Source organism: Psittacula echo (assembly GCF_963264785.1).
Source record: "Psittacula echo genome assembly, chromosome: 7".
In the NCBI taxonomy this organism is placed as follows: Eukaryota; Metazoa; Chordata; class Aves; order Psittaciformes; family Psittacidae; genus Psittacula; species Psittacula echo.
Genome location: NC_137740.1, coordinates 47,154,243 through 47,171,330, shown reverse-complemented (window position 1 = coordinate 47,171,330; position 17,088 = coordinate 47,154,243). Strand labels below are relative to the sequence as shown.

Below are 17,088 nucleotides of genomic sequence, written 5' to 3'. Positions count from 1 at the left end.
AATATTTTTTCAAAGCCTGTCTCTCAAGAGTTTCCAATCTCTTATGAGATGACAGACAGTTAAGTAGCTGTTATTTATTTCCACTTTGTAAAACATGCAAACCCCACCATCCAAAAAAAAAGAAAAAGGGAGGAAAAAAAAAAAAGAAAGAAAGAAGAGGAAGGACCCAGAGATCCATCCTTTGTGTAGTCATCAGTGAGTATGTTTTGGACTCCATTGCTATGAGCACATTCCTCCAATCTAATCCATGGCATTTCTGTCAAACACAATATCCATGGCAGCATAAGGGGCATATCCGTGCCCTTTTGACTTTCCAAGTGTTCATATTTGAGAAACACACATGACTCCCAAAAAACCTCTTCAGCCTTGACAGTGATAACAAGAAGGGATCAACGGTACCCCAAGTAATCCTCATAGCTCTGTCAAAGATTCCTATGGCACATCATAAATCAGAGAACTGCTTAGTCCCTCTGCCCTGGGCTCCTCACTTCCTTTAGCAAGAGCTCATCCCAGTTCCCTGCTTGCATATCTTGCCTGCAAGAGGACTGGATGATTTTCTCCTCATCTGTCTTGTTTCCAGGCCCTCCTGCTCAGCATTAGCCTCGCACACAAGGAAGTGCTTGGGAGACACTTAAAAAGAGGATGGGCAGCCAAAATACACACAGTCTAACTTTAGGTCAGGAAGGCACCTCAGTAGCACTGCGGGGACAGGGGAAAGAAATCACAGCTCTGTCCCATCGCCCACAGCTGCTGGAATAGAAAAGGACAGATAGTGAAGGTGGCATTTTTCAATCACCCTGCAACACACATTTCCTGGGAAGGAGCACTCACACAGATATTAGACAGTACCAAACTACAAGCAAGGAGGCTTTTATCCTATATTTTTCAACAAACGGATTGCAAGTGGGGAAAAAGAGGCTTATTTGGCCTTTGCAACAAGCCCAGGACACAAGACTAATGCCAAGGGCCAAGTCTTCATAGAGGGGAAGCAACATTGAAAAGAAAAAAAGAATCAGAAAAATTAGCAGTTTGGAGCAGGGAATAGATATTAATAAGAGACTTTTAAATTTTAATTGTCACAGAAATTAAAAGCGTATCAGAGAAAAATAAACTTGAAGAAAAAAATAAATCCACTTTCCCCATTTTTCAGCATTTGACATCCTGCTTTCAAAAACTATGTTCCTTCCTTTTCCAACAGAAGAAGCCTAGCTTTAAAATAAAACAAATATAAAACAAAAATAAAACTACTCACCCAGAAATAGAAGCTGAAAGCAGTTCAAGATGGTTACATTCCCCACAAACTAAGAAAACTGAATGTCCACCAAGCCCAGTGTGAGCCAGGATTTCCTCACACACTGATGTGCTACTAAAACATACTCCGTTCATTTTGAACGGCCTTCTCCATGTTTCAATCAGCTTGCATGTAAGCCTATTAAAAATTCCTGAAGAAAAAAAGAAACAGGACAGATACCACCCATAACCAATTACAAAGTTCCTGTCTTGTATGAAGCCATCCCACTTGCCCCACTTCTAGTGGATTTAAGCCCATTTTCTTTTCTTTTAAAAGCACAGCAAAGGTACAATGCTTTCCTCTTGGTGGAAAGGTGCACTACTGGTACCAACAGCACCAGGAAAATGCATAGTTCATTAGCAAACGCAGAACTCTGGGTGGCACATTAGCAGTACCTGTCCACAGGGGCTGCCCGAGGCTCCCGCTGCCCTAGGATGTGTGAAGAAAATCCTTACATAATGAATACAGCTTTCATTGAAGATAACATGGTTTATTTCTTCATGATATTCAGATTAAAATGTATCAATGTATTTAGCACAATACTACATTTTAGGACAAAATCATCAGTGCTTTGCAAGTCTTCATAATGTTTATTCATTATAAATAGTAAATATTTACTGAACTTTTTACATGAAACATTTCTTTTTTTGTTGTTTTTGTTTGTTTGTTTGTTGGGTTTTCATTGGGTTTTATTTCTTTTTTTTTCTTTTTTTTTTTTTTTTTACAACACTTGTGGTGTTGTAGAGGCTGCAGCATAAAGGTAATATTTCATTTTTCCATCACTCTTAAGACCAATGCGTGAACTAACTTCTGTACTGAACCTAGTCTAACTCACTACTTCATAGTCCTTAATGCTAAAAGGAATGTATTTGTGTTCTGCCTCCCTCTTTTGTTCCAAGAATAGAGAGAAATAAATAACACTGCCTTCCATCTTCCTCTCAACATCACAAAACACAAATTTATTGACATTCTAAAATGTCACAATGCAAACTTCTTGTAAACCTTGGTTTCTATAATTATATTTTCTATATTGGATATTACTGTATAATTTAAACAAATGTGTCAAGTACAGGTCCATCTCTGTGTCCTGTACATCACTAAAAAACCATGTAAACGTAATCATTTCTTTGTATTGTTTCCTGAAAATGACCTTTAAATCATGATTAGCAAGCTAGATTTTAGTTGTCCAGCAGACTGCAACATTTCTGTATTTTATCATCAGGAATTATGCACTGCAAAAATAAAAGTACCTGCAAAAATATAGTTCTGATTCTATCTATATGACTTTGGATGATCCCAAAGTTTGTGTGAGGTACACAGTATTGCACATTGCTAGGCAGTTGTGAAAATTCAGTCACGTTGTTAATTTTTCTTTCTCCTGTGTTTGCTTGAAAAGGTACAATAGACTAGGAAAATTCCACATACAAAAAAGGTAAAATCTGGTTTTCATGTTATATAAGATCTCATCTCTTGGTAAAGCAAAATTCATAAGTGACATTTATTGACAACTTTATTACAGAAGCATGGTAAGGTAACCAGTAAGTTGCTCTGGAAGTCATTCACACTTATCCCAGCTTCCTATGGACTGTGACATTTCCTCTTGATGACAATTTCCAGTGTGTGAAAAGAAAGAGGTTTTCCTGCCCTTGCTTCAGAAACTGAGCAGTTTTGAAGTTAGACTGAAGTCAGTACTGGATGTCAGATGAGTCAGAGTAAGCAGAGCTCAACTGCTCTAAGTTTCAAAATGTTCCGTTTGTGCCAATCAATGCACATTAATTTCAACAACAAAAAATGGAATGCTTTGCCAGGCAGTGACATTAAATACTGCTCTGTTTTGTATACCCACTCGTAATGAACCATGTCGTATTTATTTATTCATTATTGCTTTTGGCCTTTGTCTTCTGTATAGCTTTGTCCAGCCTTCAAAAGTCTTCTAAAAGCTATGACTGGAAAGAAAATAACAATCCTGCTTCTCTCGATGGGACTGCCCCAGTTTAGACTGCAGTGTGTTGAGAACATCACTCGTATATCCAAGCCTTGGAGTGAGACCGGAAAACAAGACCAGCTTTAACTTGAAGTGGACAGTTCATTTATGCAATATCTGGCTTCAGATAATGAAAGGCACCTGCAAAAAAGCAAAAAAAACTTTTTAAGTCATACTGTGACAACCTCACAGCATGGGGCATGCCAACTACAGGTTGACATTGTCATATTTAATACTGATATATCAAAGGAAAGGGACTAATATTTTTATTCCTAGGACAAGCTTGACAAAACTCTATGTATCTGGGATTATATACTGTAATGATTCTTGAGCTGACCTCATTAAGAACATGTGGTTCTAATAGTGGAATGCCAGTGGTTATTTAATTTTGGACAACCCTTATGTTTTACCTAATGGCAATCAGGTTTCATGTCTCAACAATTAATAACATCAAGATGTTGTTGACATCACTTAAGAAAATAATTATGCAGCAGAGATTTTGCTTGAACAGTCAGCTGTCTCACCAATGCACTCTGCTCACTTTGGAGAGAAGTAGTAGTGAGCCATTAGGATCTCTGCTCATAGTTTTCTTTGTTACAGGCAGAAAGTACAGACCGTTGATAAATGGGTACAGTATTGCACAATGCAGAAGTCCTAATACTCACTTTGTCCATACTGTCCATATTGGTAGCCTGTGACGGGGTCCATGCTGTAACCCGTGGAGCTGTAGGTCGGTGGGCAGTAGGACTGGGACGTAGGCAGGCTGTCTAAACTCTTCATATGATCCAGCCGCTGGCTGCAGCTGGCTGAGACAGTGGTGGTGGGCTCCAAGCCCCCAGTTAAAGGGGACAGGGCATAATCAGTTTGGGGCTGGTGAGGCACACCACCGTGGTTAGTCAAGAGTCCCATTACCTAAAAGGCAGAAAAATAGAAAGAGTTAAAATATGTGAAGAATTATATTGCTTACAGAACTACAGGAGTTCTCCAGTCTATCCTTTGATTTCCTAAAATAGGTAGACCTGGTATTCAAACTATGCTTTGAGTATCTAATCAAAAGAAGAAGTGGAATTTGGTTGCACCACCCACCAAAAGGAACCTGATGTCTAACAACCAATAAAAAGTGAAACTAAGGGCAAATAAGGAAAAATCATTTTTAAAACTTTTATGATTTTAGACTGCCTGATCCCATGACCAAGCTGGGATCTCTACAGATGTTTATTCCTTGAGAATTCAATTATAAGACAATAAAAAGCTGCTTGTACGTGAGTAGTTATGAAATCAGCAGTTAAGATTAGTTGAAAAAAGATGACTTGAAAATATGTACTTGTCCCCATAAAAGACTTGACTCTCTAGGTCATAATTTCCAGTAGAAGAGCAAACAAAAATTCAAAAACACTTGTGCTTTCAAGCAGAAGTGAAGGAAGTTACATTGATAAGTTCTTTTTGTATAGAAGTCATTCGCACTATAGGTTGGTCTGCATTTCCTTTCCCATCACATCTCTATAGCACATTTTGAATGTAAGTATGACTGAGAGAATTGCTTATTTCTGCTGGAGATAGTCTGAAGCTTCTAACAGATGGATGACATACAGCTTCTGCCAAAACAGCATATTCTGATAATTTGCAGGTTGTTCTTCCTCCAGAAAGGCATTACAAATATCTAATGTACGCTACTTGATGATCATTTTGCTTCGTTGCACTCCTTACTATAAACTAAAAAGAAAAATGGAGTCTTATGTAAAGAATGAATTAATGCTCATAAGAACATGTCTAATTCCTAAAGAACGTGTCTAATTCCCAAAGATCTGATGCGCCATCTTGAATTGTATATATTTTTCATCACAAAAGAAAAGGGATTAATATTTGGAGGGAGCCTGTGGTCCCAGCTCTGAATTTTGTTTGGTTTTTAATAAATAAATGAAATAAGACCCAGGGATCATGATTTAAATAGAAAGGAAAACCTATCAAGGTCTTACATTTCTGATAAGGAAAAGAGCAAGAGGCACAAGCAGGGTATTTCAAAAAAAGACACCCAGATACCTACATCAAGAACCCAAAATCGCATCAGATGCATCCGAGACATCTCACAATAAAAAGAAAAGCTGAGAAAGAAGTTCAATTACTACTCACAGCACTAGAATGTTCACTTCCGTTTCACTAAGCAGAAAAACATGAGTTTAACTGATGGTATTTGCTGACTGTTTCTCTAACTGAAATATTTATGCAACAAAAATAAGTTTCAAAATGCATCCAAAGGCTTCATTTAGATACTGAAATCTTATAGCATTTAAGTTAAAAACACAAAAGAAGAATTTGGATTCAGGCTACATTTTCTATTTAATTCAAACAACCCTTTCAATGCACAAAACCTATTAAAAGAATCTGAGGTTAATAAAAACAAAACAAAACAAAAAAAAAAAAAAAAGAAGATAAATTTTAAAAAACCTCTGGAATCACCAGATTGAAAAATCATGTTATTTGCACAGCAACCTGCACAGCATTTTGCTCCCAAACCCCTTAAAAGCTGAAATAACTAGGTTCTCAAGTTTTTCTTCTAAAAATTGGTTCCTGAAAACTATTAAAATTTCTAAATATTATTTTAGTAAATTTTTCTATTTTAGGAATTGCAAATATTTTTCTTGTACCTTTGGAAAATCTTACAGTCTTGAAAATCTAGCATGCTTAATGATCTGACATTGCATCAGCAGGATACAATATCAGAAACTATGTTCATTTAGGTTATATTAATCCTTGTCCTTTAAAATTAACACTAACAGAGTTAAAAGAAGAGAAAGGTCCTCAAAAAGTATAGCTTAAACATTTACATTGAAAATTGCTACTTTGGAGAACATTTATGCTGGCACAAGTACCATGGTTTTGATGACAGCTTAAACCACACATGGTTTATCAGAAATCTGAAGTGCCTGCAGAGCCCCTTCCATTCCCACAGAGCACCTACGTGACACCCATATTTACAGGGCTTTACTACACTCTGTTCCAAGTTCAAGATCAGGGAGCATGGGCCAGGCTCCATCACCCTAGCAGACCTGCTGGAGTCCAAGCACAATCACTCTCACATCACACACCATCTCCACCAGGACTGCTAGGACCAATTGCAGAGTTGAGCAAATAGCTATTTCACCAACTATGTACTTTAACTAGAATTTTTTCTGTTTAATATTTTCAGTAGGCAGCATTATTTGGGCTTTTCCAACAAAAAACAGTGAGCTCAAGAATTTAGGATTTGGAAGCAATTTTAGTTAGAGATTAGCCTCAAAAATTAAACCTGGATCCAGACCAGGTTTCAAAAGCCACTCAAACTTCAGTAGCATCTGTATTTGGATAGAGATTTATCTTCTATGACAAACTAAAATGAGCATTTGATAAGATTTATTTTAAAAATTTTAACTTAATTGAATAATAATACAAGTCTTTAGGCATATTTTTATTAAATGCACACGCACCCAATAGACACTTGGGAGCAGAAGTGACACAGCTCTTTTCAGTGGAGAAAACTGAAGTCTGAACAGTAACCATCTTTTCAGAATATCTTCTCCAGAGGCTTTCAGAATCATCCTGCAGTTGATTAGTATCTAAATAATTAGATTTTTGGTCATGTCTGTCTTGAAAGCTACAGGGGAAGTAGCCTCAGGGCCAAAATCTTTCCTACGGTATGTGCCCTGACCTTATCACCCATACAAGGAGTTACAGGAAGGGCATGGCTGACTTTCACCTAATCAATTAGAAAGCCATTAATGGGCTACGTCTGTAAGATGCCCAACACCCTCAGCTAGTAGTGTAAAAGAAACACATGAAAATCTGGATTTTGCAACGCAGGTATTTTCCTGGTAGTTCTAAATAGGTAAACAGATCTGATTGTTTTACAATAATTAAGGAAGAAAACTCATTTATTCAATCCTTACACCATTTATATTACTTTGGGAAAGCCAAGGTAGCAATTGTCAACCTTGCCTCCCTGGATCCCAAAGAAGCTGAAAGAAAAATCAAGGACTAATCTAACACCTAGAAACAATTGCTGCTGTAATTATTCAGTTTAATTTAGAAAAGTATTCCTATAAATGCAAAAAATCAGGCTGTATGGTTTTTGTCCACATATATTTTCTCCTCATTATTTACAAAACACATGCAGAAATGTTGATTATGAGCTTTTGAGCTTATATAATAAATGACAGTATATATAATTGATAAAATTGTTCTATTCTATTAGAAAACAAGAATGCAAATAGAAGCAAGCAGAGAACACAGTGAACTGCAACAACCAAACTCTACAAAGAACTTTTCAAACGGCACATCCGAAGCAATCCAAAATACTCATCAGGACAAATCCCTCGCTGATGAGGTCAGCACAACATCACTAGCTGAAGATATGATCCAGAAAGAGGAACTGAATGATGAAAGCCTCAAAGACCACGTAAGCAACATCTGGTCCATTATCAGCTATTAGAAAATACTTCTATTATCAACAAAATAAAGGCCATTAAACTGAGAAAAAGCTTATTCCATTTAAATTAAACTTTATGCCTGTTACTGTGGTGGGTATTTTAGGATGTAGACCCTACCATAGGCACAATAAAATGCTCATATGTTTTAATTCATTTACGCATGCCTGCATTTAATATGCTTTGTGACCATGTCTGCAATTAATATGATTTATGAGAAAAGAACATGTGCAATATTTTTTGAGTACAGTGATACATTTTTTTCTCCCCTCCTGTGAATGAAAGATTTAATGAAACAGCTCAAGGAAAATTGTTGGCAGTTAACATATTAAGTTGAACTGACAGAATCATGAGTAAACTTTAGTGAAGTTAATGATATCCTCTTATCTGACCCTGACACATTTGCAGCATGTAATTTACAGAAGCTCTGTCCAGGGAATCTTGACAAATGCTCCTAACTATGTCAGGGCAATGTTCCATTCTAATGTAAAACAGATGTGGGTCAAATACCCTCATTCATCACTAACACTGAAAATTTTAAACTCCTTCCGAGATGAATGGCATTACCTGCTGTTAACTCTTTTCACTGTAGAAAAATTTCTCAAAAACAAAATATTGCACAAGAAAGAACACAAAAAGGATGGTTATAATGCATTTAAATGAGATATTTTAGAAGACTAATCAAAATTAATTAGCTACATGGATCTATACCTAGAGAATTCTAGAACTATGTTGCAGATTCATTTTATATATATTTCTGCTGAATGTATGAAGAAATCCAACAAAAAGAATTTTTGTGCCAAATGGCAAGCACTGGGAACCACATACTTGGTTAATGAAAACAGGAGCAAATACATTGGCTTTGAACATCTGATGATCTGACCTTCTGCATACTCATATCAAATTAGACCTCATACATATTTCACACCACTAGACATCAATGAAATTAGAGAAGGTGCACTAGTGTACATTTAGAATAATTAAAAGGATAACTTGATCCTGCATGAATTACATTTTTATCTACAGGAGATTACTGCTGTTCACCACATTATCACAGTCTGTCACAAAACTCGTGCCTTTTTTCAGGTGCTAGAACCTGGAGTAACAGGACTAGATAACGTTACTGGAATAATCCAGAAAAGCTAATTCTCTAGCTCCTGGTTGTATGGAAAAGCTTCAAAAATTGAATATCTGAAAAGGTAAAACAAAGACCAAAATTGATCATATAGTCACAATTTATGTGAATAATATATATGAATCTATAAGTATATATATAAAATAAAACATCTCAAAACTTTTTCAGGCAGTCTCAGAGATTGCAGGCTTGTGAGTTTAAATGCTCGGATATGGCAATATTACTTACAACAGTTCATAACAAGCCTAAATTTGAGATTAGGTTGCTGTGTGTCTGTGAACTCTTCTCCTACTTTCTACTCAATCAAAAACGCAAAAGGAGGATTGTGGCCATCATGAAGCCAGCCCAACTGCCACTAGCTGGGCTCTTGCACACTTTCCCTCCACAGCTGGGATACATGGTTTTATACTCTGAAAGCAAAACAAACCAAAAATATACCTTTTTTTTTTTTAATTCAAACACTAGTTTTATTTTTTCTGGCAGATGGCCAGGATATGGGATCTGCAAAGCTTTCACATGAGGACTCTCACCAAAGTCAACGTTAATGTGTGGAGTTAAAAAAGATGATGGACACGCATAACTGGAGGAATCCAACCTGTAAGGAAGGGTTTATTAATGAGACTCACATTAACATAGAGGCCAGGGCCCTCTACTCTTAGGCTAATCAGAACTGGGGACGAAAAAAAAGTATATCTTGCTATTTTGATCAGGGAAAGCCCCTTTATATTCTAATTCAGTTCTCAGTCTTTCTTTCATATGAGAATTAGTACTATTATTGACATCTTGGCAAAATGAAGGTAAAAATAGTTCTCTCTAAGCGAGGTAGGAAAATATGTAGGAAATTGAACTCAATACATTTAAAGATAGATACATTGTTTTCTAAGGACTGCTAAGGATCAAATTCTGCTCTTTCTGATCCCACTGCAACATATGCTTTTCACTGAATCATGCTGTGGTATTTTTAGCATTTTTTTTTTAAACCTAAAATATAGGGCATAATTAAGGACTCAAGTGAGCCATCTGTGCTTACTCACAACAAAACCCTCACTTGTGTACCAGTCCTTAACTGAATAAATATGCAAGTATTCAGATTCCCATTGATATTTCTATTTTGCAAATTCATTAAAGAACTGGAAGTTCACCAACACATGCCAGTCTTGCACTCTATGAAGGGCTGACTCATACATTCACTTAACAAGTGGTTTAAGTTGAACTTTTAAGTGTAGCAAAGGCAAAAAAAGACATTATTTCAAGGGCTGCAGTGATGCTGAATACTCACCCTGTGTATATTCTAAATGGTACAAATTATTATGATGATAAGTCAGTCACAGCAATATCATTAAAAAGGGGTTAAAAAAACCATGAAACTGATGGCATATTATATATAGTGTCATTTTACACTTTTTGTATTTGAGGTATCTGTATTTTTTATTGTATTTCTAAACATTTATTTTTATGGAGTTACAGTAGAATTTGCTTCAGTTTTCAGAAAAGTCCAGAGTGTTTTTGTACCTCTGTGTAAATTTTCTGAGCTAAGAGGAGACCTTCTGAAGGCTGAAACTCTCACTTTCCTGCCCCAACATTTCTAACGTGGTAGGGATGGAGGTAGGAGTAGGCCCAGAGAAGTTAAGGTGGGCATTCCAATGTAAGGTCACCTGTTTACTGCGGTTGTTATATTAATGTATTTTATAGGTTAAATTATCTAAATATGTACATTAATAATATATAAGATAATGGTGTTATTCTTGCATGATAACAATCATGAAACTATTTGAGCTCATATGTTTGCATCCACAGAAATAAAAATAATACCACTGCCTGAACTTTCTTTTTAATTAAAAAAACCTGAAACAAACACATGACAAAACAAAAACTCATGTTCACAAAAATTATATCATATGAATTAATTTTCTTCCTCACAAAGAAGTCCCTGATCTCTGTCTCATGTTCTTGAGTCATTAAGTGAAGAGCTCTCAAAGTCAAGTTCATTGTGACAGAGATCATGACCTTCTCATTGGTGCAGTACTTGGATCCAAATGAAATGTTTCTGTGGGCAATTAGTTGTATAGTAATTCAACAGAAAGCATAGGAATAAATATAATAAATTAATAGTTGCTTTTTTTCCCCCTCCTCGTGTCCTTCTTAATGAGGAAATGAAAGTTTTTAGCTACTGGTTCCTGTGTTACCCTTATAAACAGGGTTAACAAGACAATACAAACATATCTAACTGGTTTGACAGCTGCCATCTGATCCATACTTCAGGTTAATGAAAAACAAGTGCTCTCAAAGACTAAGTCTTAAGATCTATCTCAACAAAGAGAGTTACAGAATAGTTCTTAAACTCAGGCAGCAAAATGTTTTGACAGTAAAAGAAAGAAACCTTGAAACAGCTTGCAACTTTACTACTGTTCACAGAAAAGCCTGGATTTTTCTTATCAGGATTATTCCTGAGCTCCAGGTAATGGCATGAGAACTGCAAACTTTTTTAAAGACTGTTATAATCTTCTACACAACCCATTCAACATTCAATCCACTTCACAATTTGAAACTTTAAAGCTGCTGGCTTGACTCCGCTATGGGGAAAAATGACAAGGCAAAGGAAAAAGCAGACCTCAGAAGTGTTCTAGAGAACAAGTAGGAGAAAAACTATGTCCAGCAGGAGACAGGTTATACACATTTGTTCTTCCTCCAGTACAAACATAACACGTAGCCCTCTTTAAACCTGGGTATCCTACAGGTTAAATACAGGAAGTCAGTGACCTCCTCAGCAGCAATGGGAGCAGAGCATTGCTGCTCCACCTGAATCTACATGCAGTCCAAAACAGTGAACTGCCTGAACCACCTGGTATAGGGCAAACTGCTGGTTTGACACTAATAAAAAGCACATGACAAGGTCAGGGGATGCCTATGTACGCCGGAAAAGCCTTTTTCCTTATCTTAAATGAAGCAGTTCAAAATATTGATATCCTGCCTTAAAAACAATCTGCTCTCCAGTAAGACCATACACCTGCAGTTGTGAGACAAGTGCTTTTGCAGTCACTTTTCTGCTTCACATTTAGGAACCAGTAAAGACTGTTAATGCTGGGATCAGAAAGTGACATACCAATTCAGAAGCACTCTCAAGTCCTGTACACACATATTAAGACATAGAAATGCTACCCCCTAATAATTTTGAGTTAACAAATGTTTGTTTAAAGAAAATGCACTGAGCAACTGAAATCTAATTTGAAAAGGAAATACAATATTCCCATGCACATACACATGAAAGCCAAGAAGCTGCATAATAGGCATAACAAAACATAAAAATATGCAATTTACATATATTACACACTAATAATCTCCATTCTGACATTATATTGAAAGAGCTCTGGCTGAGATGGCGAGCTTACATTTGAGTTGTTTTTCCATGAAATACAAACAAGGACACTCCTGGCTACCAGTTCCCTGAGACATTAATCCCTGTCTTATTCCTGCAAAAGTCAACCCTTTGCAAGTCTGTAAGACATAGGCTCGCTCACCACAGCCAGGTAGTAATGAGTAAACCCGATGAACAAGGAGAATAATCAGTCATCTGGAAGAGATCTGCAGACCTTGTCTAGATGTAAGTGCTGAATATTAATAAGATGGACTTCTTCTGTTTTCTTATTTTATTTAACAAGAGCAGCAACATTTTATTACACAGCCTGCAAGACAGGTATGTTATGGAGCATTCTGCTTCCTTAAACTGACCAAGACATACAATCTTTTCTAACTTGCTAAGGCTAACACAATAAAAATAAAATTACAGCACCCTAGCCATCTGCTTTTGTACTCCCAGCACTTGCCTTACACAACATATTTGTACATCATATTCAAGAAAAAAGTTAGAAAGGAAACATCCAGTGTGGAAAATGAAGCTTCCCAGGGGGATCTGCATGTCAGACCTTCATTTGGAATAAATTGAAGTCAAAGGAGAAAAGGAGGTTTAAGTCTAGTAAGAATATGAACCCATGAATCTTAATATTAGATTTTGTTCTGCACATTCTAAGGTCGGGTTTCTTTTAAATCACAAAAGATTATTTGGGCTTCAGACAAAGTGTCCCCCCTACTCCTGCTAAAGTCGCCATAAATTCAGCTTTGCACACAGTAAGTCTGGAGCACTTGCCTGCAAGGAGACATAGATGGGTGGAAACATTATGCTAATTGCTCACACACCCAGATTTATTGTGGTCAGAAATTCACTGGCTAGTAAAAAGACCCTCTTTCTTTCTCATCTAAATTCCACGCACACAGGCAGAGCACTGCAACATGTCCACTCAGCAGGAAAACTGTTTCTCTTTCTTCATGAAATCCCCAACACAGAATTGGCTTTCAATTTTCCAGCCACTGTTACCTCAGCTGCTCGGTCAGCACCTGGGTGTCTGCAGGAAGAGCCCAGAGGAAGTGATAGGGGGATGCACTGCGACATACCCCATGGCTAAGGGCATTTCACACACTGTAACTTCTCAACATACATGACCAATGTCTGAGGGTCTTTTGAGCATAAAGACACTCACTGTTTTGCTACAGTCCCACAATTTACATATCTGAGGCTGAATCACTCCCTTACATAAACACAAAGTCTAGGTATGTCCCTTTATAAATATATACATTTTATACATATCTCTAAGTCATTGTTTAGGCCCCAAAACTGGTTTAGAAGAGGTCTTGGTAACACTGCATGAATTTAGGGCTGGTCTGTTTTTTTGATGGAAAGATCTTTATCAGCCAGTGAAGGTAATCACTCAGTTGCCAAGAAGCTGTGTAAGATCTAAATGGATATAAGTAATCTCCTGTATACATTCAGTGACAACTGCATGATGTCAGCTTTTTAGCAACTGGCCTTTTCCTAAACCTGTTGGTAGAGATGCAGGACACAGCCAGGAGATCTGAGCACTGGGGTAGAAAAAGGTTTTAAAAGTCTGAAGAGAAAAGGCTGTAACAACTGAAATTTCATAGCAAAAAGACAGGGCTGGGTGTAAAGCAGCACAGCAGCTGATTAAAGTAATCTAATCTGCTCCGGGATCTCCTTTTGATTATATCAAACCTCAAATCAGCAAGATTTTGTGGGTAGGAAACCTGGCCTCACATTTTTATCCTGCTTTGCCCAGACATCACAAGATTTCTTTACTGTTGCGCTCCACTTCTGTGTCACAGACAATAAAAGCTTTGTGAAAGGAAAGAAAAGATCACATTTTCCATAGCCAGGACCAACATACATTTAAACTGACACCAACAACTACTTTTGATAGATTAACAGTGAATCACAGAAAGATATTTATGTCAAAAATGTGGAAGCCTTGTGCACTGTGAAACTGGCCACTTAAAAAAGTACATATACATAAAAAAAGAAGCAACTAATATGTCACGGCTTTTCTTGGAGATTGCATTTAGAAATAAGAATCCTTTAGAACAAAATCCATTCAAGTCTTGTTGAAAGTACATCCGTTTGTTTTTCTGTTGGTATTTTTTCCTGAGGTTTCAAACCATAAAGTTTTGTACCTCACTCTATGCTACAGGAATCTGTGAATCTTAATTACATTTACTGTTACAAAAAAGGGTTTATGAACTTTTGCCTCTGGGCAAAAATGTTTATTTCATTGCCTTTGTTATTCATTCTTTTCAACTCCAGTGCCTTTGAACTTTTCAGCTGCACAGAGTTATCACCGTTGCACAGGAACCGGGAACTGTACTCCCAAGATGCAAACCACAAGTTGAAGAAAACGAAGGAGGCAAAGATATACGAGTCGTTATTTTGGCCACCCTTTGTGCCATTAAAATCTCATTTTCTGCCTATTAGAATGCCCTCTCCCTGCTTAGGCAGTGGAGATAGTCAGTGATTAGTGTGTAATTGAGTATAATTGTCTTTTCACTTTTCATTTGTGTCATTCTGAGCTTCTCTCTGTTTTTCTAACCACTGAGAGGAAAAAAGGGTAGAAAGCAGATAAAGCTGTTAAAACTCTCACTTTCAGCCCTGAAGAGATTCCTGATTGTAATTATAGATTGCATCCTCTTTGTGACTTCTCAGAAGCTAGTGGACATTGCTTCCCAAGCACCTGAGCAAAGCTCTTGCTAATAAAATAAACTACCATCTATTCAAGCTTTAACTAATAATATCAGCTTCAGTTGGATGCTGCTTGTAGGAAAATTTAACCAACCTTTTGACACTCAATTATCAAGGCAATTTATTAACATGATTTCCTAAAAAGAGCTCACACAAATTAGAAAAACAATTATGGTATTCATGCATTTATATATTGCCAAAGAGAAGTAACAGTCCTAATTTATGTATTTATAACTCAATTATAGCTCATCTCAATGCACACTGCTCAGTCCTTGGAACTGTCCTCATATAACTTGCCTGTAATTTTCCTGGACCACTGGTGAAACCTTGGTGAGGTTATCTTAAACATATATTCAAAAAAAACCTACATGATCTACTTTCTGTACCTAGCCACGGACCTTCAGGAGAATAGCAGTAACATTACAAATGCTTGACAACTGAATTTAAACATGAAGACTGCATGATTACATTATAAATCGCTGGAAATTAAATATAAACTATGACTCTTGATTCAGCCAGTAGGAGGAAAAAAATAAAAAAAGAAGGAAACTAGCAAACTGAAATCATGTGGCTTGTATAAAGAATACATTATGGTTTAAATTTGGCAATTCATTATACCGTGGCCTGAGGGAATAGACTCTTTGGTTCTGGTATACAGCAAATCCTCTGTCTGAAAACACAGGACTGACCTGAGGTGAAAGGCCATTGCCAATGGCAGGGTTCATGGGATTTGAGGGCCCGGATGGAGGCACAAAGCTGTCTGTATAGCTGGAAAATCCATGCCTGGTGCTGGGTAGGCAATAGGCAGAGCTGCTCTCTGGATTCGAAGGGAGGCTGCTTTGGTGTACAGTGCTTGGAGGGAGAGGCTGAGGTCTATGGACGGTACTGCTTGGATCAGACACGGCTAGAAGCAAAAGAAACACGTTGATATGTTTTCCTCTCTTTTTCTGGCATAATAAATTCATTATGTGAAGCTCAACTTGACAGAATTGCATCAGAACCTGCATCTAAGCACTAGATAAGTAGAAAGGTAAATCTTTAATATTGCTAGATATTTAACTGGCCAGTAAGATTACACAAAAATTCTAAAAAAGACAATAAAATCATAACAAGACACACAGTTGTCAGACAATACTTAATCATAGAATCATAGAATAGTTAGGATTGGAAAGGACCTTAAGATCATTTAGTTCCAGCCCCCCTGCCATGGGCAGGGACATCTCACACTAAACCATGTCACCCAAGGCCTCATCCAACCTGGCCTTGAACACTGCCAAGGATGGAGTACTCACAAACTCCCTGGGAAACCCATTCCAGTGCCTCACCACCCTAACAGTAAAGAATTTCTTCCTTATATCCAATCTAAACTACCCCTGTTTAAGTTTTAACCCCATTACCCCTTGTTCTATCGCTACAGTCCCTAATGAAGAGTCCATTCCCAGCATCCTTGTAGGCTCCCTTCAGATACTGGAAGGCTGCTATGAGGTCTCCACTCAGCCTTCTCTTCTCCAGGCTGAACAGCCCCAACTTTCTCAGCCTATCTTCATAGCAGAGGTGCTCCAGTCCCCTGATCATCCTCGTGTCCCTCCTCTGGACTTGTTCCAACAGTTCCATGTCCTTTTTATGTTGAGGACACCAGAACTGTACATAATACTCTAAGTGAGGTCTCACGAGAGCAGAGTAGAGGGGCAAGAGCAGAGCACATATGGGCACATATTGTCAAGAATTGATACAGCAATATTTATATAGATAGATACGTATAAAAGAAAGAAAAAATGAAAAGCTTTATTTGCTGAAAGAACTAGTAAGGGGCTTTCCTTGCCTGGTCACAGCACAGAAATTCTACCATGGTTTGTAATGAACCTCAGAAGCCTTGGGTTTTGAAAAAATTCCATAATTAGAGCATCTACCAACAGTTAGGATGTAAATGTCAAGGAGGGAGCAAGAAGAATACAGTAATTTGTTTTATAAAATCTCAGCTGTAAGGTTTTTCTTTAACAGTGAAATCTAGCATAGCCTATATTTGAAGCTCTGTTCCTCCCTGCCCCCACAAAAAACCCCAAAACATCAAATTTCAGAGAGTTTCTGATAACATTGAGACAAAAATTTTACCATACTGAGACTTGCTACTATCTA

At 37.3% G+C, this 17,088-nt stretch overlaps 1 protein-coding gene across 3 annotated transcripts in view; it reads right to left on the bottom strand.

The window, feature by feature from the left end:
* Positions 1-3,381: 3,381 nt before the first annotated feature.
* Positions 3,382-17,088, bottom strand: part of PAX3 (paired box 3) — a gene marked incomplete at both ends in the record, with an annotated part of 79,213 nt that continues 65,506 nt past the window's right edge. For all 3 annotated transcript variants that reach the window (XM_080624312.1, XM_080624314.1, XM_080624313.1), the window contains 3 exons: positions 3,382-3,416; positions 3,941-4,187; positions 15,642-15,856. In XM_080624312.1, coding sequence (XP_080480438.1) covers positions 3,382-3,416; positions 3,941-4,187; positions 15,642-15,856 — 497 coding nt within the window. The remainder of the gene's footprint in view (positions 3,417-3,940; positions 4,188-15,641; positions 15,857-17,088) is intronic.